The sequence below is a fragment of the Physcomitrium patens genome, chromosome 16 (assembly GCF_059467195.1).
Source record: "Physcomitrium patens ecotype Gransden chromosome 16, ASM5946719v1, whole genome shotgun sequence".
Taxonomy (NCBI): Eukaryota; Viridiplantae; Streptophyta; class Bryopsida; order Funariales; family Funariaceae; genus Physcomitrium; species Physcomitrium patens.
The window spans coordinates 14555323-14579294 of NC_143425.1; the positions used below are offsets into that span (position 1 = coordinate 14555323).

At 33.6% G+C, this 23972-nt stretch overlaps 1 protein-coding gene and 1 non-coding gene across 4 annotated transcripts; both read left to right on the plus strand.

Moving 5' to 3' along the window:
- The first annotated feature begins 15392 nt into the window (after positions 1 to 15392).
- On the plus strand, positions 15393 to 17508 carry LOC112293091 (uncharacterized). 3 transcript variants are annotated; one of them, XM_073539495.2, is made up of 3 exons: positions 15393 to 15819; positions 16240 to 16806; positions 17087 to 17508. In XM_073539495.2, exon 2 carries the CDS (start codon positions 16247 to 16249, stop codon positions 16796 to 16798), a length of 552 nt encoding a protein of 183 aa, XP_073395596.1. In that variant the 5' UTR covers positions 15393 to 15819; positions 16240 to 16246; the 3' UTR covers positions 16799 to 16806; positions 17087 to 17508. The 3 variants fall into 3 exon arrangements, with proteins under 3 accessions (XP_073395596.1, XP_090113256.1, XP_024397934.1); XM_090257130.1 differs by lacking the exon at positions 15393 to 15819 and adding an exon at positions 15827 to 15921; XM_024542166.3 differs by lacking the exon at positions 15393 to 15819 and adding an exon at positions 15827 to 15921 and having other exon boundaries at positions 16240 to 17508.
- Positions 17509 to 21309: 3801 nt separating this feature from the next.
- LOC112293127 (MICOS complex subunit MIC10) lies at positions 21310 to 23530 on the plus strand. The gene is made up of 2 exons (XR_016507187.1): positions 21310 to 21459; positions 22859 to 23530. It is a non-coding gene; the product is annotated as an MICOS complex subunit MIC10 (transcript).
- The last annotated feature ends 442 nt before the right edge of the window (positions 23531 to 23972 follow it).

Here is a 23972-nt window from a genome sequence, read left to right on the forward strand (position 1 = left end):
AATCTTGAAACGCCTTCTCCGCCAAAGGTCCCCATTTCAACTTATCCTTGCATGTTAATCGAGTGAGAGGAGCAGCAACTTGAGAATAATTCTTGATCAAGATCCGATAGAAGTTAGCAAAACCAAGAAAGCATTGTACGTCTCTAACCGTCTTCGAAACCTCCCAAGACATGATTGCTTCTACTTTCTTGGGGTCAATCTTCAAACCTTCTGTAGTCGCAATGAATCCCAAAAATTTCATCTCCGTCTAGTGAAATAAACACTTTTCTAATTTGGGATATAGTCCTCACTTGCGTAATTTCTCTAAGACCAAACGAACATGCTTCTCATGCTCTTCCTTGTTTTTAGAGAATATTAGAATATCGTCCAAGTAGATGACAATAAAATCGTCGAGGTGTTCTCGAAAGATGTCATTCATTATATGTTGGAAAATCGCCGGAGCATTGGTAAGACCAAAAGGCATGACATTATATTCGAAATGACCATACCTTGTACGGAATGCTGTCTTCCACTCATCTCCTTCCTTGATTTGTACGAGATTATAAGCTCCCCTTAGATCAATTTTTGTAAAGATCTTCGCACGTCCAAGTTGTTCTAAGAGACTAGAAATCAAGGGTAATGGGTAACGATTTTCCTTTGTTACCTTGTTGAGGCCTCAATAGTCCACACACATCCGTAATGATCCATCTTTCTTCTTCACAAATAAGATGGGTGCTCCAGTTGATGATTTTGAATGACGAATGAAGTTCTTGGCTAGATTCTCGTCGATGTACTTTCGTAACTCTGCCAACTCCGTTTGCGATAGATTGTAGATTGGGCCAAAAGGTGGTTGTGCTCCTTCTTGCAAATCTATGGCACAATCATATGGTCGGTGTTCCGGTAGTATGTCGGCATTCTTCTTTTGAAACACGTCTTTAAAATCTTTATATTGCTCCGGTATACTTGCTGTTGAGATCTTCTCCTCGGTAGTTGGAGCCGCATAAATGAAAAATGGAATGCCTTCCTTAGATGATCTTATAAACGCTCTCGCTCCGATGAATAAGGATTTCTTTTTTCGAGGTTTTTTACTAGGTTTTTTCTTGGGTGGTTTTGTGGGAAAAGTCATCTTCCGCAACCTCCAATCTATCAATGGATTATATTTTTTCAACCAAGAAAGACCAAAAATAATAGGATTTGATGGAGTTCTAATAATATTAAAAATAATATGACTACTATGGTCTTTAAACGTTACTTCTATAGGTTTTGATTCATGGGTGATGCTACCAGACAATAAAGGTCGCCCATCTATGACCTCAACATGAACAGGTTTTGATTTTTGTACTAAAGGGATCTTATGACGCTTTGCAAATTCTTCGTCTAAAAAACAAGCAGATGCTCCTGAGTCTAGTAGTGCTAAGGTTCTCAGTTTTTGAGGGCCGATAAACAGAGGGATTGTAAAACAAAGTACAGGTTGGGCAGAAAGAAAGGAACCTGATTGTTGTTGGGATATTTCATTGTCTAGCTGCACTGTTCCTATTGTGGCTAGGCATCCTCGTTTTCCTGAACAAATACTTCCGTAGTCTTGACTATGCCTCGATTTTACTTTTTGGGGCAGTTTCCGACTTTGTGGCCTTCTCCACCGCAATACAAGCATAAATTTTCCTCCATACGTCGCTTTTTTTCTCCTATAGTAAGAGATTTGATACGTACCGCATCAATTTGCATGTCTTCCACCTGTGAATGTGAATTCACACCGCTTGCCGACATAGTTGGAGCATGGCGAATTGTATGTTGTCTTGAGCGTTGGTCTTGGCGACGTTGGAATAGGTGATTATCGCACTTCACAGCTTGGCTAATGGCTTCATTGAGCGTTCGTGGATCAGGAAGAGTTAACAGTGAATCCTTCACATCATCTCTTAAACCCCAATAGAATTGACTCATCAACGCTTCTTCATCCCAATTGATGTCGCATACTAATTGCCTGAAATCCGAAGCATAGACTGATGTAGAACGCATCCCTTGTCGTAGCGACCGGATCTTTGTTGTAGCCCATCGAACCTTATCGTGTTCATCAAATGCTTCCGCAAATGCTTCCAAAAAGGTTTCGAAGTTGTTTAATATGGATGATCGTTTCTCAAACAAAGGAGCAAACCATGATAGAGCTTGTCTCGTAAGTAAGGTTCCAACAAGCCCAACACGTGACTCCTCCATTGGATATCGTTTGGACTGTAAAACTGTTATCAACCTGATTTGATTGACGAATCCTTGAAACTTGGAACGTGTTCCATCAAACTTATCTGGAAGGCTAACTCGAGGCTCTTTATGTTGTAGAACTAGTGGTTCTTGTCGAACCTGAGGTAAGGTTGTTTCTCCAAGTGTTGAAATTTGAGGCTGGTGTAGTTTAGATTGTGCTATCCCAGATACTCCATCATTATGAAGCCTTGCCACCACTCCTTCAATCTCTACAGTTCTTTGTGATAACGTAGCGAGGGCATTCATAATAGCATCTAACTTAGACTCCAAACTTTCTGTCATACTAATGTCTTGATCTCCGGCCATTCTAAAAGAAGGACAAAAATGACCCTATAAGAGGCAATATTGGTTTATAGGAGGGTAATCCACAACCTATAAAATGCCTTAAGAATTTCAAGAAGAGGGGTAATCCACTCTCTCCAAGAAAAATAAGACTCCAATATTGTAACAGAAGAAGTATCAGTTTAGAGGAGGGTAATCCGCAACCTCTAAAAAATGCTAGTATACCTTCAAGTAGAGGGGTAATCCACACTCTACTAAGAAAGAACTAGCTCTGATATCTCAAGTTAGTGTAGTCTCGACAAACTGTCACGGACACAAAATACAGACTTGAAATCTAACAAGAAGTTGAAGAAGAAGTGGCAGAACTAGATTAAACAGATGAGTACAAGAACAACACCAAAAAGGTGAGCTAGAACTCCAAGAGATGTGTTGTCGAGACTGAAGAACTCTTCAGCCTCGATCCCTATATATACTCCTACTTAGAAAGCTTCTCGAGCTACTTCTATTAACTAGGAAGCTTCTAGAAAGTTCCAGAGGCTTCCTTTCTAGAAGCTTCTAGAAACTTCTCTTCTAAAAGGTTCCAGAGACTTCTTTTCTAGAAGCTTCTAGAAACTTCTCTCTAAAAGGTTTCAGAGGCTTCTCTTCTAGAAGGTTCCAGAGGCTTGTTTTCTAGAAGGTTCTAGAAACTTCTCTCTAGAAAGTTTTAAAGAATATGTCCCTAACACTCGGCCACCAACTTAAAAAGTGAAGCAAAAATTCCAGCAATGATTTCTTCTTCTCCAACCGTTAACTTTGTTTCAAAATTGGTATTTAGCTTAATCTTTAAGTCCTCCAACACCATGCCACTTTTCACCTTATTTCAACTGTTAGATCTCCAAATATTGCAGAAATCCTAAACAACCCCAATCTGCCAACTTTTGATACCTCTTTATACTAATGATCAAATACCGTTAGATAAATAAAAAAATTTGTATGCACTTGGCATACTCAACCATCTAGATACCTCTAAAATTTCAACTACAAATGTTTCTTCAATTTTACAAAACAGTCAAGAATACTAGCCCTAACTTTATTACAAAAAATCCAAATCACCAATATAAACACTAATTTTGAACAACGATTGCAAAGCCCTTCCAAACCCAATGAAACTAAATCTTATACTTTTGGAAGGAACTTGAAGCTAGCTCTCTGACTCCAAATTCCGATCTCCAAATGCCTCAATATTTTGCCCTCAACGGCCATTTTAATAGCCAAGGGTGTGATTTTGATCCTGTCCTACAAACGATCGACCCCCGGATAACAATCTAACCTATCTTTCGGATTTTATAGCCCAATCCTACCCTTAACTTAACCCTAGTATCAATCATGCTAGTAATTTATCTTTTTTATCCTATTTTTACCATTTTATGGCCTTTCTAAGGCAGTAAAAGAGTTACTACAGCCTAGAAGGAAAAATTACTAACCAATTCTTATCTACTAGCTATTAAGAGAAGAAAATAAACTAAGAGGCTTTTTATAAAGCCATGTTTAAATATCTTAAATTATTATTGAACCAAGATGATTAGATATTAATTAAAATTTTATTTTTTTATTATATTTTCACCATATAGTCATATTACAATACAACAACGTGAAATTTCCTCTCTTAAAGAAAATGACAGGTTCATGAAGATCTGCTATAATTACAAATCTATTCTCACTTTCATTGAGAGTAGCATCCATAATCTCTCTTTCCATAGACAATTCAAACAAATTCAAAAGTTAAATTAGAAGAAGGTAATCTGCAACCTCTAAAAATAAATCCTACAAAGACAGGTAATCCACTCTCTTTAAAGAAAATATCAGTGTTAGAAAACAAGATTTTTTGTTTAAAGGTGGATAGTCTACAACCTTCAAAGACAACAATAGAAGTGGGGTAATCCACTCACTTCTAAAACAAGATAAAAATAATATGTTAGCACTCTTGTCAAATTATCAAGGACATGAATCTCAAAAAAAGAGAATCCTCAATACACTCTTTTATCATTGAAGAGAACTAGAAAGTCATTCAAAAGATGATATAATATTAATTAGAATGGCTATTGCCAAAAACAAGAAGACTGGAAAGTCTTGAAACAAGACTAAGACTAGAAAGGCGTTGACAAGAGTGAAGAAAGCATCACTCTTGCCTTCATATATACTATCTATCTAAGATCTACATGGCGATGTCCTATAGGACCTCCAACATGTGTTGACTTTGCTAACCACATGTGTTATCTTGTAAGGTAAGTTATCTATATATGCGCCACATAGTTGGCTTATTTCACAAGCTACTACACAGAGATAACTTGTTCTACAAGCTACCAATACATGGTTAGCTTTTTGGCCAAGTTTCTATCCTACAAACACATCTAAAGTCAAAACCGTATCTATGAAGCTTCTAGGAAGCTTCTCTAGAAGACTTTATGAAATTATTCTATATTTATCTACTTCTACTTAGTCATTTAAGTAACTATTGAGATAAATGTATATATCCATGATAACATTCCATCCAATGGCAATCAAACTAGTATCCATTGTAAGAATCACTAGTCTATTGCATTTATAATTAATTTTTTTCAACATTGGAGGTGATGTCAATAATTTCTTCAATCTTTGTATTGCTTTAATATGCTTTTTTTTCCATTTAAATCGATAGCTCTTGCATGTTAGTTCATACAATGGATCTGTTGTGTGAGCATAATGAAGAATCCAAATATGATAAAATATACATGCATCTAAAAACCTATAAACTTCTATTAAAGAACTACAATCTTCTTTCATTCTTTCAATCGCATCAAGCTTAGTTGGATCTGATTTTCTTCCATAAAATCCACATAAATGCCCAACAATCACAACTTCTTGTACTCCAAACATAGATTTTGTATCTGATAATGTAAGATGAACTTTTCTAAGCCAAGTTAGTATTTTCTTACAATCTTATATATAATCTGTAATATATTTGTCTCACCTCCTCTTATCTAAAGTTTCATCCTTGTCTTCTTCTTTTCACCTTTTTATAGAAACATCATCTAAAAAAGGCATGGTCTTCTCATAAATAAAATCTCTCAATACCTTATTCATCCCATTCATCGTATGTGCAACTGAATTAATTGCATCTTACGGCAAAATACACATTCTAACTAATCCAAGTGGTGTTCTCATTGTTGTCATATCTCTACTTTCTTTTGCAAGTTGAAATTAGTCATAGCCCGAATATAAATCACCCATTGAATAGATTTTCTTTCCTACAAATGCCTCAAAAAATTCATCTACTATAGGCCTAATTCTTGCATTCCTAATAGTTATTGCATTTATTGATTGTATATCTTGAATAAATCATAATGATCCATTTTTTTTAGGTACTATAAACCATCAACTAGAATATGGTGTAAAAGAAGGTACTAAAATCTTCATCTTCATCTTCTCTTTTAATAATTCTACCAAGCTTAGTAAATGTGCCATTGGTACTAAAATTGGCCTTAAATTCCAATGTACATGTGGTATAGTCAAAATAACCATAGGTATTACAATATTTGGATCCACAAATCCAATTTTGTAAGATTCAAAGGTAAATGATCTACTTTATTTTGTCAACATATTTTTGAAGCAAATAATTTCTTCTGGTAATAAAAAACCATTAGAATCAATCTTCAATTCTTTAAAAGTCTCTTTAATAAACTTGTGTCCAATATTTCTTAGATCCTTGAAGCTCTTTTTTCTTCATGCTTCTTCCATTTGTTCTTTAAAATCTTCTGACAAAGGTCTAGCAATAGATTTAATCTTCTTATCTATTGTCTTATATTTTGTCTTAACTATAATCTGTGATGCTTGAAAGATTCAATCATATCATAAACTTCTCTTGAATGAATTGATATAACTTCATCATCGTTACCTAATTCAATAGATGCAATTAATTCCAAAAGATCTTTCAGTCTATTTTTTTCATAAATACTAGTAATATTTTTATTATCTTCTAATATTCTTAATCTATACAATTCTTTTTTAATAGTATATAATTTTTTTTTCTTTTTTTAAGTCATCAATCTTTTTATATATAATACTTCTATTTTCAAAAATACTGATAAATCTTCCATCAAAGGCACCTATATCTTGTAAGAGTACCTATCTTTATATATCTCTATAATCTTGCTTTATAGTGGTACCCTCAAAAAATCCTTGAATTCTTCAACAATCCTTAGCAACGGATTTATTTTCAATTTGTTTTAATTTCACTTATGATTTAGAAGCATAGTTAAAAACTGTATTATCATCCTCCTATCCTTACTACAAATTTGTACATAAGTTGAACCATAATCAAGTACCTTTGTTTCCATCCAAGTTACAATAATATATCGTTGCCCCAAAATAAGAGGATATAATGTTGCATCTTGAACAAAGAAATTTTGCTCTATTACAACATCACCAATCCAAATTTTCACATCTAAGCAAACACCATATAATTCACCTCATATATTATTGGCTGTCTGTATTGCCCATCCATGCTCTATATCAATTGGCCAGCTTTTCTTCATATAAAGATCTTTAGACATAAGATTTATCTCTGAATCATGACCAATTAAAGCAACAATTAGGTCATCCATATCTCCAACCTTCACCAATGCCTTTATAGTTTCTCTAGCCCAATGCTTCCAAGTATAATGTCTTGAAACCTCTCTATCTTTATTATCTTGATCATCAAAACGTACTCTTTGATTATGACTCCTCCCTTCATTTATTGATTGTTCATAACAATTATCAAATATGTCTTCTTCACCCTCAAATATTTGTGCATCAATAGCACAATTGAATCTAGCTTCTTCCATTAATTGCTTCTTTTGTTAATACTGTCAATAATGACATCATGGAATTCTTTCTTGGAAATTCTTAAAATCTCTTTCAATGTAAACTCAAACTCAGCATTAAGCTTATGGTCCTCATGCACTCTCTTTAAATCGGTTTCCACTTCAATATCAGAGAGTAATTTATAAGTTGTCAATTTAGCTTTATCTTTCATCTCCTTTGCTTCTTTTTTAATATTGTTGAAATATCCTTTGTAGACAATTCTTATGAAGCCATTGCACAAGCCTTATTTCCTCAAGTTTGCTTCTTAGAAGAATTTCCTTCTCCTGTATCATCCATATTTCCTCTCCTCTTTTCTTCTATTAAAGCTTCATGTTGGCTTTTAGCAATATATGTATGTACTGACAAAGCTTCTATAGGATCTTCCAACCTATAATACCACGAATTGTTACACCATTTTTCAATAAAGCTTCCTATAGCATCTTCTCTTTTTGCATTGTAGAAATGGTAGAAGATCAAAGTCCACTTGATTGAACATTTCCAACAAAATTTTGTCTACTATCATTATCCACCCTAGTTCCATAACTTGCATCTTCCATTGCTGCAATTCAATGTGTTACCAAATAATCTTTAACCAACGCTTTCATGCTTCCTTTATCAAAGTTGGTTTAGAAAAGATCACTAATATTCTTCAATGCAACTTTTCCATCTTTCCAATAAATAATGTCTTGTTGTATCATCTCATCAAATTCACCATAATCTTTTTGAAAATGAGAATCATCATCATACTAAATACATCTTTGCACATACCCTTATTTAAAAGTAGCATTTGAACTTATTGTAGAAGTCTTCTCTTATAGCCTTGCAAGTTTGATTTGAAGATCTTGCATCTCTCAAATAATCTCCTCAAGTCTCATATCTTATTTTTTTGGTATAGCCAATAGAAGTTGGACAATAGGTACAGTCAATCGTGTAGTAGACATTAGAATCTTTGGTACTTGTATTGCTCTTCGAGCACCAATCCTATCCTTTCTCCTTTCTCTTTTGGCAAGTAATCCAATAGCATCTTCATCAATCCTCTACTTTATTGTCAATCCTTCATCTTCTTTCTTGTCTTTAAGAAGAATCTTTAACTTCTGTTATAATTTTCCATCAGTAGCTTGAAGAAACAATTCAATCTTATTTGGTCCCAATGTTAATTTTTTCATTTTTAATAATCGAGAAAATTGCCTTTCAAATTTTTTTAATAATTCAATAGCTTGTAAATTTTTGTCAAGTCGTTCAATCCATTCTAAGAATGATTTATTGGTAATTTGATCAATATCCTCTAAAAAATACTCATCCTTCAATACATGTAAAAATACCTCCCATAAACTTACAAATTGCTCTATAATAGATCTTATATGCCTCTTTATCTCTAATATTGTAGCAAGTTCAAATAATTGAATCATTTCTTTTTCAAAAATACGATTAAATTCCAATTTCTACACATAACATCTTAAATATTTGGAAATATCCCTCTCATCAAATTGGTCAATCTTGTTAACTACCACTTGGAATGCTTTAGTTGCCAAAGCTTCTTTTTTATCATTTTCCTGTTGCTATTGTATAAATAATGTAAATGCTTAAAAAAAATTTGCACTATTTGGATCAAAGTATATATCTTGTTCACTAGTAGAAAATCCACTTGAAGCTCCACTTGAAGATTTACTTGCAGCTCCATCCAAAGTTCCATCAAAGATATCAAATTCAACCTTCTTGCCTTCTTTTACCATCAATTCTAAATAACTACAAATATGATCCAATACCTTCCACTTTAAACTTTTAGAATGGATTCACCACTTATGTTCTATTATGTGTTGTCTTGCTTGAGAATGCACCAAGCACCTAGCTGTGGAAGGTGAGATTGTAGTTCACAAACATCCAAGAAACCCTAATAGGTTTCATCCATATGAGAAGAATATAATCCAAATTTTGATTCAAAAGTGCTAAAAACACTCTTCTTAGTAGCCTCAATCATATATAAACCTCAATTATCTTCTTACTTTTATATTTAAGTAATTTAGATTTTTCTTCTAAGCCCCAATTTTAATCAATGAGCTTTGATAAGCTGTAACTTCTAATTTGACTATCCACTTGATGTGAAATTTTTCATATAATTTTCAATGTAAGTTTTCTATACGCTTAAGAATTTTCAACCCAATCTAACTTACAAATTATGAGAAAACCTCCAAAAATTGTACTAATGTTTCTTGGCCACCAACTTGAAAAGTAAAGTAAAAGTTTTAGTAGTGATTTCCCCTTCTTTAATTGTTAATTTCAATTCAAAATTGGTACGTAGCTTGATCTTTAAGTCCTTCAATACTATTCTAAATTTCACCTTGATCTGACTAGTATATCTTTAGATATCACAGAAATCCTATCCAACCTCAAGCTACCAACTTTTATAATGTTCTTGTACCAAAATCCAGATATCTCTCAATTACATTAATGGATTATCACAAAATTTTACATACAGTTAGAAAACCTAATTATCCAAGTATTATCAAAATTTGAACTACAGATGTGACACCAATTTTATGAACTAGCCAAAAGTACTAGTCCTAATTTCATTGCATAAATCTCAAGTTGTTAATATAAATCTTAACTTCTAATAATAATTGCTAACTCTTCCTAAATCCTATCATAGTCAATCTTAAATCCCTAGAACAAGCTCTAACCTAGCTTTCAAATGCTAATCTCCAATCTTTGAATGAATCCCTATTTTACCCTAGGCAGTTGTTTTAACAACTAGAGGTCTGATTTTGACCCTATCTCACAAATAGTCAACCCCTAGGTATCAATCTAACCTATCCTAAGGATTTTTTAGTCCAACCGTATCCTCAACTTAACCTTAGTATCAAATATATTAATTATTTATTTCTTTTAATCTGATTTTATTAATTTATGATCTTTCTAAGGTAGTAAAAGAGTCTCTACAACTAGAAGGTAAAATTAGTATTTAATCTTCAATCTATTAACTATTAAGATAAGAAAATAACCTAAGAGGCTTTTATAAAAGCCATGTTTAGATGCCTTGAATTATTATTGAATCAAGATAATTAGATATTAATTAGAAATTTAATTTTGATTATAGTTTCTCTATAGAGTCGTATTATATCACGACAATGATTTTGACTTTAGATGTGTTTATAGGTTAGAAACTTGGTCAACAACTTAACGAAATGTTGATAGATTCTAAAACAAGTTAATTTCATGTAGTAGCTTGTGGAACAAGCTAACTATGTGATACATACATAGATAACTTGCCTTGCAAGTTAAGACATGTGGCTAGCAAAGTCAATACATGTTGGAGGTCTTATAGAATATCACCATGTAACTCTTAGTGAGAGAGTATATATGGAGGCAAGAGTAAAGCCTTTTTCATTCTTATCAACACCTTTCTAATCCTTAGTCTTATTTCAAGACTTTCTAGTCTTTTTATTTTTGGCAGTAGTCATTCTAGTTTAATATTACGTCACTTTTTGAGTGACTTTTTAATTTTCTTTAGTGACACAAGAGTGTATTGAGAATTTTCTTCTTTAGAGATTCATGTCCCTCATAATATGGAGGCAAGAGTGAAGCCTTTGTTATTCTTGTCAATGCCTTTTTAGTTTTTAATTTTATTTCAAGACTTTTTAGTTTTCTTATCTTTAGCAATAGCCATTTTAATTTACTACTATATCATCTTTGAGTGATTTTCTAGTCTTTTCAAATGATACAAGAGTGTATTGATATTTTAGTTCTTTGAAGTTCATATCCTTGACAAGCACCTAATTATAGAAGATAAATAAAAATATATCAACAATTCTACCAAATCTTATAGAATCTTAAATAAACTTAAAATAAACCTTAATAATTCTAATTAAATTTTAATAAATCTAAAAATAAATTTAAAAGAAATTACAAAAGAAACACAAATAAGACTTAAATTAGTTTCAAAGAAAAATAATAAGAAATCTTAAAGAAATATTAGAAATAATTTTTTTTAAAGAAACAACAAAGAATCTTTTAAAATATTAAAAATAAAAAACTTAAATATATTTTAAATAAATCCTAATCAAATCCTAATTTAATTTTAATTGAAATCCTAATAAACTTTAATCAAATCTTACATCAAATCTTAGTAAAATCCTAATAAAATTCTAAATCCTAGACTAATCTTAATAAATCCTAATTAAATCCTAATAAAAACTCAAATCCTAGACTAATATTAATAAATTCTAATAAAATTTTAATCAAATCTTTAAAAAATCTTAATCAATATCTAATCAAAATTTAGTCGAATTCTAATTAAATTGTAATCAAATTCAAAAAAAATCCTAAATCCTAACCAAATTCTAAACAAATCCTATATCCTAATCAAACCTTAGATCCTAAATCAATCCTAATCAAATCCTAAATTTTAAACAAAATTCTTCAAAATCTTATAGGAAATTAAAAATTCAATAACAAATGATCAAACTGTTGATTTTGACTCAAACTTTGCTCATCTTGTAACAACTACGTTAGCAAGAAGTACAAAAAAATTGAAGAAGATCACACATACCAAATAGATAATAAATCCTAAAATCTACTTTGGTATTGAGTGGCCTCCTTCTCTAATCTTAATGTTGATCTCTCTAAGCCAAAATATCTTAAATCTACTATTAAATACCTCTCAAAATTCACACATAAATTGAAAATTAAGTCTACTATCTAATTTCATAAATTTCATCTCAATTTAATTAGTAAATCGCTAAAGATCTTAAAAATCCTCATTAATCTTTAAAATCCCATTTTCAAGACCTCAACCTACTTGAACTTCAATATCCTTTAATCTAATAGTTTGATAATGCTGAAATTTATAGAATAAAATAAGAAAAATTATGATTATAAATCTAAAAATTTTTATTTATAGATCTACTATCAAATTTACAAATTTCTTCCAAACATTAACTATTTTTTTTATTTCATAAAACCAAATTCACCAAAAACAATCTTGATTTTGCAAAGCTCTTAAAAAGTCATTGCAAACTTAAATTATCTAAAACGAATGCTCAAAGAAACCTTATAAAGTTTTCTCTCAAATTCCATTCTTTGATTTGCAAAAGAACACCGGAGTTGCCATAGGTGCATAGTTTATGCTTTAGGATTTGATTTTGATCCAAGTTGACAACCAATCTTCTTTAAGTATTTTTTTAATAATTTGAAGTAAATTTTGCTTTAATTTATTGTTAATTTTCTTCTAAACATGTTTATATTAATTTCTTATCTCATTGTCATAGATATACTTATGTAAGCTAGTAATTACATATGCAAATAGGTAGAAGTAAGTAAAAGTAGGTAAAAGTAAGTAAATTCTATAATATTTAATATGGAAGCTTCCTAGAAGCTTTATAGATGCTGCTTTGACTTCATAGGTGTCTTTAATCGACTTTTTGGATTAGAAACGTGGTCAACAAGTTGGACATGTTCCACACATGTTGTTAGCTTGAAGATCAAGCTAACTATGTGGTCCACACATAGAAGAACTTGCCTTGTAAGTCAAGGCATGTGTCCTACAAAGTCAACACATATTTGAGGTCCAATAGAACGTCGCCACGTAGCCCCTAGTTAGAGAGTATATATAGAGACAAGAGTGAAGGCTTCTTCACTCTTGTCAACTCCTTTCTTGCTTCCAGTCTAGTTTCAAGGGTCTCTACTTTTCTTGGCTATTGATAATAGCCATTCCAATTTCTTTCTTAATATAAATATCAATTTATTTCTATTTTTTTGAGAGAAGTCTGACTTTTTTATTTGTCTTTATCATGCTCTTATCTTTGACACTCATTTACTTTGATTTGGCTCATATATACCTTTTCAAAGTAAATAGAAGTTTTTTTTATAAAAAATAATATTAAGACTAAATTTTTTAGTACCTTTCTATAATTTATTATTTTTTTTCTACTTCATCTTTCTATTAGGTTCTTCTATAATACTATCCATTTTTATTTTTATTTTTCACCATATAGTCATATTACCATACGACAACAAGAATATATAAAATTCATGTTGTCATTTCTATTGTGGAAAATTTGTACAATCTATTATAGTGATGTGTGCAAGACTTTGATGCAACAATCTTATGGTATTGATGTTGGTTTGACAACAAGAATATATAAAATTCATATTGCCATTTCTATTGTGGAAAATTTGTGCAATCTATTATACTAATGTGTGCAAAACTTTGATGCCACAATCTTATGGTATTGATGTTGGTTTGAGCCAAGTTTGCTAAAACATCTAGATTTCTAGTTGATAGTTAGTACATACCATTGCTCTTGTTATAGATTCATTCAACCACTATGTATTGGTGCCATTTGTAAAGAATGCATCTTTGGTCATTGAAACAAGCTATAAGTCCTTTATCTATAAATGATCCCATTGATAATAGATTCTTTTGTAAATCAAAAATGTACAAAATATCGTAAACATGTATTATTTTACCAAAGAAAAGAGTAAAATGTACTATTCCTCAACTAGAGTAAAATGTACAATTCCTCAACTTGGAATTAGGCGATTTTCACCTCCTGCAGTTTTAACATTTCAGCTGTAGTTTTCTTAGGTAGAATAACTATAGTGGTGTCCACTAACATGTTAAGTAGCTCCCAAATCTAGGTACCAACATGAATCAAAATTGTTCAAATCCAAAGATAAAATGACAGTTTCAAAGATTTGATGGTTACCATCTAGACTATAAACGGTGTCTGTGATGATACCGTTCTCCGTTTCAAGCCAGGACCACTCTTGTTGTACTACTTTGATCAAACTAAATGGGTAGGCTGGTTTGATTCCGAGTTTAGCTCTCATGTCTGCTTCAAGGCTCCGACTGTCGGCCAAACGCTCTGGACACATGTGGAGAAGATGATCGTGTTTGCTACAATAGAAACACCGCATCATGTTTAGTAGTGATGAATGATTCTGAGAAGAGAAGCTTTGTGGTGAATATCCATGCTGGTTGTTCATTCCTCCATTATGACGATTTTGGAGGCTCCCCCCGCGGTGGTGTTGATTTCCTCCTCGAAAATATAAAGCTTTGTTGTTGATTGACTTTGCACCTCCGTTGCTCTGTCGACAACTTTCTTTGAGCAGTAACCTTGTATGAAGTTGTTCCAAAGTCGAATATTGCCCTGTACTAGTAAAATTCTGCACAAAATAGTCAAAGCTATCAGGGAGAGTTTTTATAACTATTTGAACTAAGTTTGCATTGTTGATCCTGATTGTTCCTCCATTGCAGATAGTTGTGCCAAGATTTGTCTTAACTGCAAAAAATATCGTTCGATGCCTGTGCTCTCAGATAATGTGTTTTTCAAATCAAACTTTCTACTATCGTTATTAATCTCAAAAGATTGACACAAAAAATCCCAGAGGTTCTTTGGGTTCTGATATTTGGTGAGTTCAGCTTATAGATTGGGCTTGATTGACATTGTAACAATGTACATCATGCGTTCTATCTCATCCTCATCTGCTTCCTATTCTAAGGATTCCGCTTTCTTGCCTATATCAACCTGCTTGGAAGATGAAGAGGCTCCTGGAAATTTAAAGAAAAGAGTCCAGAATTTTTCTCGTTTTGCAATACAAGTAATCGAGTACTTCCACATGTGAAAGTTAGATGATCCTGCAAGCTTGGCCTCATCTGGAAGGATATTGTCCTTTGTCTTGTCATGGTTGCTAGCAACTAAACTCGCGTACTGGAAATGATACACAATAGATCTGAACTGCTATTAGGACGTCTCAAAGTCGCTCTGATATCATGTTCAACACATACATACACACACTGACTCATTGAAAGAGTATTTTATTAAGATGCGAACATCGTCATATATGCTTAACGAGCACATTGAGAAGCAACTGATGAACAGAGTGGCTCGGAGGTGGATGAACAGAATACTGTGAACACACCTCCGGTGGAGCGCGAGGCGGGGCACCACCACCTCGGGGCCCGCATCGAGGAGAATGAAGAATGGAGATGCACTGGCGATGGGGCCAAGCCATTTGGCAACGCCATGATGCACTGATGCGCGGGAGCCATGCAAATGGGAAAAGCAACGAGCCTACATTTGGCCACAGCCCACTCCTTTTTCCTGCATTGAATGCATCCGCGTCGTCGCTCCAAGTGATGAGGCGACGCCGCCTTGTCGTTTCGCGCATTGTAGTGAAAGTTGGGTTACACAAGGGTTGAAGTTTCAGTTGTTGAGAGTGGGTAGCGAGAATTCCGCATGACTTTTTGGGGCGTCTGTTCGTGTTTCGGAAGTGGGTCTGTCTCTCCGTGTAATTAATATCTTAGCGGGGGCTGGCTGGGTATCGCCACTCGATCTTCATTGTCAATATCTAGCCTCTACGGTTGGATTCAACTAGTTCCTCCGGGAATCTTCCTGCCTTTGGCTCGAGTTTGAACTTGCGAAGGATCGAAAGAGCTAGAAGGTTTGAACCTGCAGCTCTTCACTCGAATGTTTTGTAGCTTTGAACCTCGTTGCTGTTCTCTCTCACCTGTGTGCCCGGTTACGCAGCTGAAGTGTCCCTAATGTATTTTTCTGTACACCTGTTGTGTGGATCACACCGTGTGCATCTTCGTCGTGGAAGGCGATAATAGGGTTTAGTGCAATTGCATCGTCGAAACATCGCTCTCCTGGTCTTACACTTATTTTGCTAGAGTTAGGTTAGCCCGCAAGCGTGCACGTAAAAGTTACTTCGTTCAGAGAATGGATAGTGAATTAGAGCGCACAATGCCGACCTCTTGGCGGTTCGTCTCATATGATCATGTTTGCACGCTTGCTAGTCACCTTCAAGACCTAGTTCAAGTTTTCTGTGAGGCAATCATCTAAGAAATGTGTAGTTTTGCAGGTAGAGAATGACAGACTTGATGACACGCCGCGACTCTATTAACAATGGTCACGACGGTCACGACGGCCACGACAATACAGAGCACACGAGTCATCGCCCCGGAGCTGTGCGGCGCGCGATAGCGAAGGCCAAGAATTCAACTGGACTCACCCACGACTCAAAGGCATCGTATGTCGACTACCAGGATGACAAGCCTCACCCCCACCCGAAGGTCGAAGATATAGTCAACACGGTGGGCTTTTCTCTCATCCAAGAGAGCATGAAGTACTTGAAAAGTCCTGCAGGCTTAGAAGCAATGACGGTCATTTTCAGTGCACAATGTCGAGTGGCAGCCCGCTTGGCCTTGACTGAAGAAGCAAAGCAAGCGGCCCGAATCGCAGCTCAGGAGGCCACGGCGGGGACATACGATGGTGCAGAACGCAAAACCAGAGAGGCTTGGTCCAAAATTCCTCCATCTCTGGTGACAATTGGTTTCATCGTGATCGGCACCTATTTGGTGTTGTTCTCGGTTGGCTTGCTCTTCAGTCTTTGGCGGTTCGCCCTCTTTGGTCTTCACTAATTGCTGTGGTATAAATTCATCGCATTTCTCCCCCATGTCTTCGTTTGTACTGACTTGACAAGAGCTAATACTAAGAAAATGAATCCGTCGCCACGACGAACAACCTACCAGTCGTATTCATTAAAAGATCTCCTACAAGATGATGTGAAGGAATATTGTACTTCAATTGAACTTTTGTTATGGAAATGGGGTGAAAAGAGTATGCTTTAGAATACATCTGCCCTACTTGTGAAGGCTCAAATAGTGGGTACTGCGGGCATTCAATGTTTGCTGTGTGTGCTTATGAAGGGGCCATGAGAAATGCTCACGCGGCATCACGAGTGAAATTCAAAACACTGTCAAGGCTAATGTCGCCATGCCTGTGGAAAATGGGATGAGCTTCAATCACTACTGGCGGAACTTGAGAGCGTAGTAGCTGGAAATGTTTTAGGTTAAAAAAGCAAAGATACGCTCAGAAGAGACAAAACAACTTGAATACACTGGACTACCATTATTAAAGTTTAGGTTCATTAGTAGTTCCATGTAGGGAGAGATACATCTTCCTCTAGTGTCAAAAACCTGTAACAAGCATGACAAGTGATTAATCTATAACTTAGAAAAACTCCTTTTTAAAGAGGAAAATAGCACACTTTGTTGTGGCTCAAAATGATAACAGGAAGACATCCACTTTGAGAAGAGAGAAAAAAACAATTATGCAATCACCACTTCTAATATTGTCGGAGTGTCAGCTACTGAATGGAATTCCTAAAATATTATATTTTTTGTTTGTAGAGAACAATTAATTTTACAAATTGGCTGTAGTAAACCACACAATATATGAAAAAGATCTTGGACATACTAACCAGATTGGTTGAGTTTTAAAAAATCTTCAACTACAAAAAAACTAATATTGAGTGAGATAGAGTGATGGAAATTTACTACCTTTAGCTATCAAAGGTAGGATTTTAGATTTCTTGTTCACAACAACACTACTTATGCTTTACTTACCACTAATTAATACTTCTTAATTTTATTTTTGTTTATTTTTTAGTGTTTTGTTATCAATACTACTATATTAGAGATAAAAATCAACTTATAGATTATGGTTTAATTAGGACACTTTAGTTGAGTATTAATTGTGTTTTAGAATAACAAAACCAAAGAAAGTGATAGATACCATGAATCCTTTCACTACACACCTCACTGTTTTATTAATAATATTACACAACATCTAAATATATTAATAGAACAAATAAGTCAAATATGATTATAATTAAGCAAATCAAAGATCCAAATTGCATATTTATCTAACCAACTCCAATATCAATTCAAAAAAATATATCATTTATTAAAAAATAATAATAATAATAATATAATTTATAACAAAGGTGTAAAGCAAGAAGTTCAACTCTATACCTGTCACTAATCTAGATCTAAATGTTGCTTGAACTGAATTTATTTAAGTTGAATATAATAGAAAATAAATAAAATCAAATAATAAAGTTATAATAACCAACCTTGTATCTAGAAATTGACATTTTTGATCTAAAAAAACATCTAAATTAATAATAATAGTTTATCAAGCCAAATTTTCAAATGCTGGTTAAAAAGTACATAACAATGGTCAATAGATGCAAGTGACAAATTTATCTCATTATGGCATAATTACTTAGAAGCCAAGTCTTAAAAGAAACACAAATAATGTAAAATTAATATAAATGATTCATGTCAAAGTGAATATAGAATCTTCTATTTCAAATAAAAAAAAATTGATAAATATGAAATAAAGTAATAAAAAATTCTTCTATCTTTACAAAGTATTTTCATGCAAGAATAATAAATATAAAAAAATAAAAATAAAAATAAAGATATTTATTTCATAAAGTTTATATATAAGTTCTTCAATTGATTCTTAAAGTGTATCTTATTAGAAAAGACTTTTAAGATGTAAACATGCTCTTATATTTGTTTTAAGTTTAAAATTTACAAAATTACAAATATTAGTTTATAATATAAGAAGCCTTAAAAAATCCTTATAAAATAACTTAGTTTATAGATTATATTAGATACTTATAACCGTTGTGTAACATCCTTCTAATAAAAAAAAATACAAGTTAAGTTAAAACAAATTAAGATAGTTTAATTGTATTTTATAGATAGAATTGGATTGTTACATGCTTAAAACAATGATTTGCTACAACCATGTAGAAGAAAAAAAAGCTAGAAAAAGACAAATATGTGTAATAATTAGACCTTTGTTAAAAACGTGATCTTCTTAAGTTAGATTTTACTAAAATACCATATTTCATTACTTCAAATTTTCTCTTTAAATTCATAGAATCTTTTGATTTTGGATCCCAATTTATTGATATGACAAAAAAAATATTCTTTATAACTAAAAAAACAAGTAAATATCAACAGATAAATTACTTTAAAATTTCAAATTCAATAAGGTATACAACAACAAGGGTGTCTACTTGCTCTTTACATGTTTTTTAATGGAAGCAACATCCTAACTTTTTTTCTTAAATCATCTTCAGAATAAATATATATCAAAGAATTTATATTATCTAAAGATAGAAAATAAAATTAGCTGTTATGTAAATGACTTTATAATATTTTAAATTAAGAATGTGCCAAACATTGATGCAACCATTGATGTTCCCAATACTTTTAACATATTATTAGAATGTAGTATCAATTAAAAAAATTAATATTTTTATGGTATTTTTGTGATATGTAACTTCCATAGACTATCAGTTTTACTCAAATTGGACCAACAAGAGAGGAATATGTCTGTTGAATATTTACAAGAACAAAATTTCCTTTATACTAGATTTAATTTAAGTAGAGGAATCTTAGTAATGAATTGTATTATTTTAATATTTTTTGTATTTTATCATAACATACAATGAATATTTACAAGCCATAAATTATTTAAATAAATCAGACATGAATGTTTTTAGACACAAATAGAAACCAACACCAAAGTTAAGTTTTATTGGCATTTTTTCATCTAATGCATACAAAATTAGAGCCTTAACTTAATGCTAAGACAACTTTTGATGTATTAGAAATTAGATTAGTATTCAAAGCTTTTTACTAAGTTTTTGTTCAACTTAACATCATTTGACATAAATCATAGCTCTTATAATTATTTAAAAGAATTTATAGAAAAACTTTAAATGTGCTTAAGATTACCATATCTGCTTAAAAATATTACACTAACTTTAAGATTGAAAAAATAACTTAAAAGACTATATATTTTATTTCAAAATTATCTATCATACAAATCCTATGATATATGATATATATATATATTCTAATGTGTACCACCATCTAAAGATTATTTGCTATTTGTTTCTGAAGGATCTACATACATCAAATAAAAAATCTCTGGTGTAAGCAATCTTAAAGTCGAATTTGATAGAAAGTAGTCACTACTATGTTTTACTTTTTTTCATTAGAAAAACACATACAGATATGACATTCTTTTAAATATTCTAAAACTACATTTAGCTGCTAAAATAATGCCCATAAAAAATTCAAGAAAAAAATTAAATTAACTTATCAAAATAAATTTCAATAACTACATCTTCTATGGGAAAGAAAAAAATGCACTGGAGTAAAATAAGAACCATCTCTAATTTGGCTTATTTTGAATAGAGAAATGCATGGAGATAAAGAAATATATATATATCAATAATACTTGTTTCTTTAGTAGTCCGAAAGTAATAAAAATATAGTCCAACATAGATTCTAGGATTGCCCTATTGCACAATAAGATTGGCTACAAAGAATAACTATTTTCTATTATTTCAACAAACAAGGTCCAAGAAGTGTCCCATATCTAGCACTAAATTCTCAACAAGTCATCTTTAGAGAAGCCTTCATTCACATCAAAGATTTGAAAGTTTTGAAGTCTTTTATAATTGGTGTGTTTTTTCTAGATATTATAGACAAAGAAATAGTTTGATCTTTATACAAGAGGTATGGATTAATATAAATTATTAAACATAGTGATATGATTTATATTAACAAATTATGGAAAAGATTAATAGAAAAGCCTTTTCTTTAATTCATAGAAGACCTAAAAATTAAAAAAAATTAATTTTAATTTTAAAAAACCTGCATCAAGTGACCTACACTGAGAATTGTAGATATATGCACTCCAGAAAAATGAGATAATATCTATGTTCTAAAACATATATAACAAACATCTAAAACAAAGTTTGAGATATAAACTAAAGAATACATATATATTTTTTAAATCTCCAATTAATTAGAAAAAAATGTACCCCCTCGTGCTTCAATAAAAATGAAAAGGCACAACATATAACAAAAGGCTGGTCTGGATGCACACCTCAAATGTGATAAAACAGCTTCCACGAAGATCGCGGGTCCTACGTGGCTATTCATTCCACGTGGGTCCAAAAGTGACACGTAATGATCCTAGTTGGCAGGCAGAAGCTGAAGCGGGGGGGGGGGAGTTTCTGCAGATTTTGCCTTTGGTTTTCGTGTTATGGTGTTGCCACAGCGAGTGAGTGAGTGAGCTCGGTGCGACGGAGATTGATCATCACGAGCTTTAGCGGCTGTGAGACAGTTTTGTGGGTTTAGTTGCTGGGAGTCTTGCAGGCACGCTTGAGGGGCGGACATTGTTCAATCAACAGCCAAATTCTGCGGTGCGGGAAGATTGTGCTTCTTCTTCTTCCTCTTCTTTTGTGGTAGTGTTATCATTGCGGATTAATTGGTCTTGTGTTTGTTTTTTGAGGGGATGTTTGGTGATGTCAGTTATGGGCAAGGATTGTGTGAAAATTGGGGATTGAATGGGAGGTTTCTCAGGGATTTGAGTATCACTCTTGGGTGGAAAGGGTCTGGGATTGTAATGAGTTGTGAGTTTGGGTCGTTTTTTCGTAGAATTTGGAGTTTCTGATTTGAATGGAGGGATCTATAAACTGCGCTACTGAAGTGGGAAAGGCATAAGAGTTGGTGGTAGTCTATTCTTTTGAAACTGGCGTCAGGGTGGTTGTCTCTCGCTTCCTGGTTGATAAATGCCTGGAGCCTCTCCTCTCTGTACCACTTCAATTTTAGGTTTTAGCTTTATTTTCGTCTGGATTCAGGCTGTTTACTGTGCAGTGCCTCTACGGAAGAGCTTTGAGGGGTCCGAAAAAAAATTCTAGTAACTTTATATGGATGTAGGGTTAAGGATTGATAATAATAATAATAATAATAATAAGGGCGGTGTTGTGGCGTAATTGATCCTCTGCACTGATGGGTGTGGCGTTTTCACGATGTGTCCTAAAGGAGTGGTTTGGCTGAAGATATTTATGGAAATTGAATTGTAAATGCTTTCTGTTAGTTGAGCTTCGGAAGTGCCTTGTTTCGAGTCTTGTTTTGTGATTACAAGATGACTCGCATCACACTCGATTTAGTATCTGAAAATGGTCCGTAGTCAGGAACGGGTTAGTGTTGAAAAGTGGCTAATCAAGTCATCTTTTATTTATTCTTAAACCTCTTTTTTCATTTTGGCCAAGGGGGCAATATACGACTTGATGCTAGCCGTAGCAGGTTTTTATGTTGCTTGAAGTGCAGCAAGGCTTTATATCTTGTCGCAGATAAACCTCACTTCTTACATTACGGTGCAAATGATTGATGACAAATGTTAGCTGCCTTTTCTTTGTCCATTGAAAAACTAGTGCATATATGCCTACGATGACTTTGTAGCTCAGCTCTTCCAGTGTTGCACGCTTGTCCGTGTTTGATAGTAAATGTGTGGCTTCACATTAGAAGTGATAATATTAATATGGCTCGTAATACAGGCCATGAGGACGAGGCATAACTTGGTTCTTGTCAGTTGTGGAACGAACCAGGATGCCCATCACTTCGCTTTTATCTGTGGGAATGTTGGATTTGTGAAATAAAAATGTTTTTTTTTTTTTTCTTCTTCTTCTTTTGATCAGGTTCAATAACTGATCATGCCGAGTGTAATCTGTTATGCGTATACGATTGGAAATTTGAAGTACTAACGAAGTGCAAGAGAGTAATCTGACTCAAGACTATGGGTAAATTGTGTTGATTCAGGAGAGATGGAGCGACCTCCCCAACTAGATTACGCACAGAACTGGGATGCTGCCATGGACCTTACGTTGAGACGATTCGTCTACGGTTCTCTTTCTGGAGCCGCATCCGCTTTGCTCCTCTTTAGGAGTCCCACTACACGCTGGGCTGCTGTTGCATTTGGAGCAGGCGCAGGCATTGGTTCAGCTTGCACCGACTCTTTCAAGCTTTTCCCTGACACGGTTGGTGCAACTTTTCCGTTCAGTTTGATGCCTAGCCGCTCGGTTGCCCGTGATGTTCAGTCCAGGCATGCTGATACCCCAGAGCCGAAGCACGTCCAGGAGCTTCTCATCCAAGAAGCCCAAGCTTGAGTTGGATTGGAGATTGATCGTGAAGGGGATTCGTCGCCAACTGACTGTTTCTGCTCACATCTAGAAGCACTCAGTGTTGGGACGCTCGAGGCGGTGTGTGCAGTAAAATGATTTCACGAGAGCAAGTGGTTACAAGTTCCTGCTAGCATCATTCAGAGATTCGGACGTTTACGATCATTAGCATTTGCCGAGGTTTGTCAGGCATTGCTGATTTGTCTTTTATGTAAGCTTTCTTCTCAAACATGGGTAGACCGTCTTGCACATTTGTTACCTTTCTCATTCAAATCCAGGCTGCTGTTTTCTGAGAGGGCAATTTTTAAGCAAATTCTCTTTTTTCTTTCTTCTCGCTGCTCCAAGTTCAAACCTTGCAGGTTATTGAAGTTATTGCAGGTTATTGCTGACTTTTGCTTGCAGTGGTCTCTTACACATTTTCACTGTCGAAATTTGCTTTGAGATTCCGAAACATTAGAGAACAATAAATTGCAGATAATTTAGGGTGTTGCTAATGTCAACACAGAAGCAAAAATTGTTACAATAACTGTGATCACCACAGTTTTTGCTACTGCCACCACAATTTGCCATATGCCACTTGTTCATTATTTATGGATATGGGTATGTATTGTGACTTGTTCATTATTTATGGATATGTATTGTGGTGTGCAACACAAGTTTAAGGCAGCTTGTGGTGACATTAGCAATAATTGTAATGGTATGTGATGAATGGCAAATTACTGTGGCCATAATAAAAATGTGGTGGCATTACCAAC

What these genes read in the sequence shown, in the direction of transcription:
- LOC112293091 (XM_073539495.2), top strand. Translation starts at nt 16,247, where the DNA reads ATGACAGACTTGATGACACGCCGCGACTCTATTAACAATGGTCACGAC.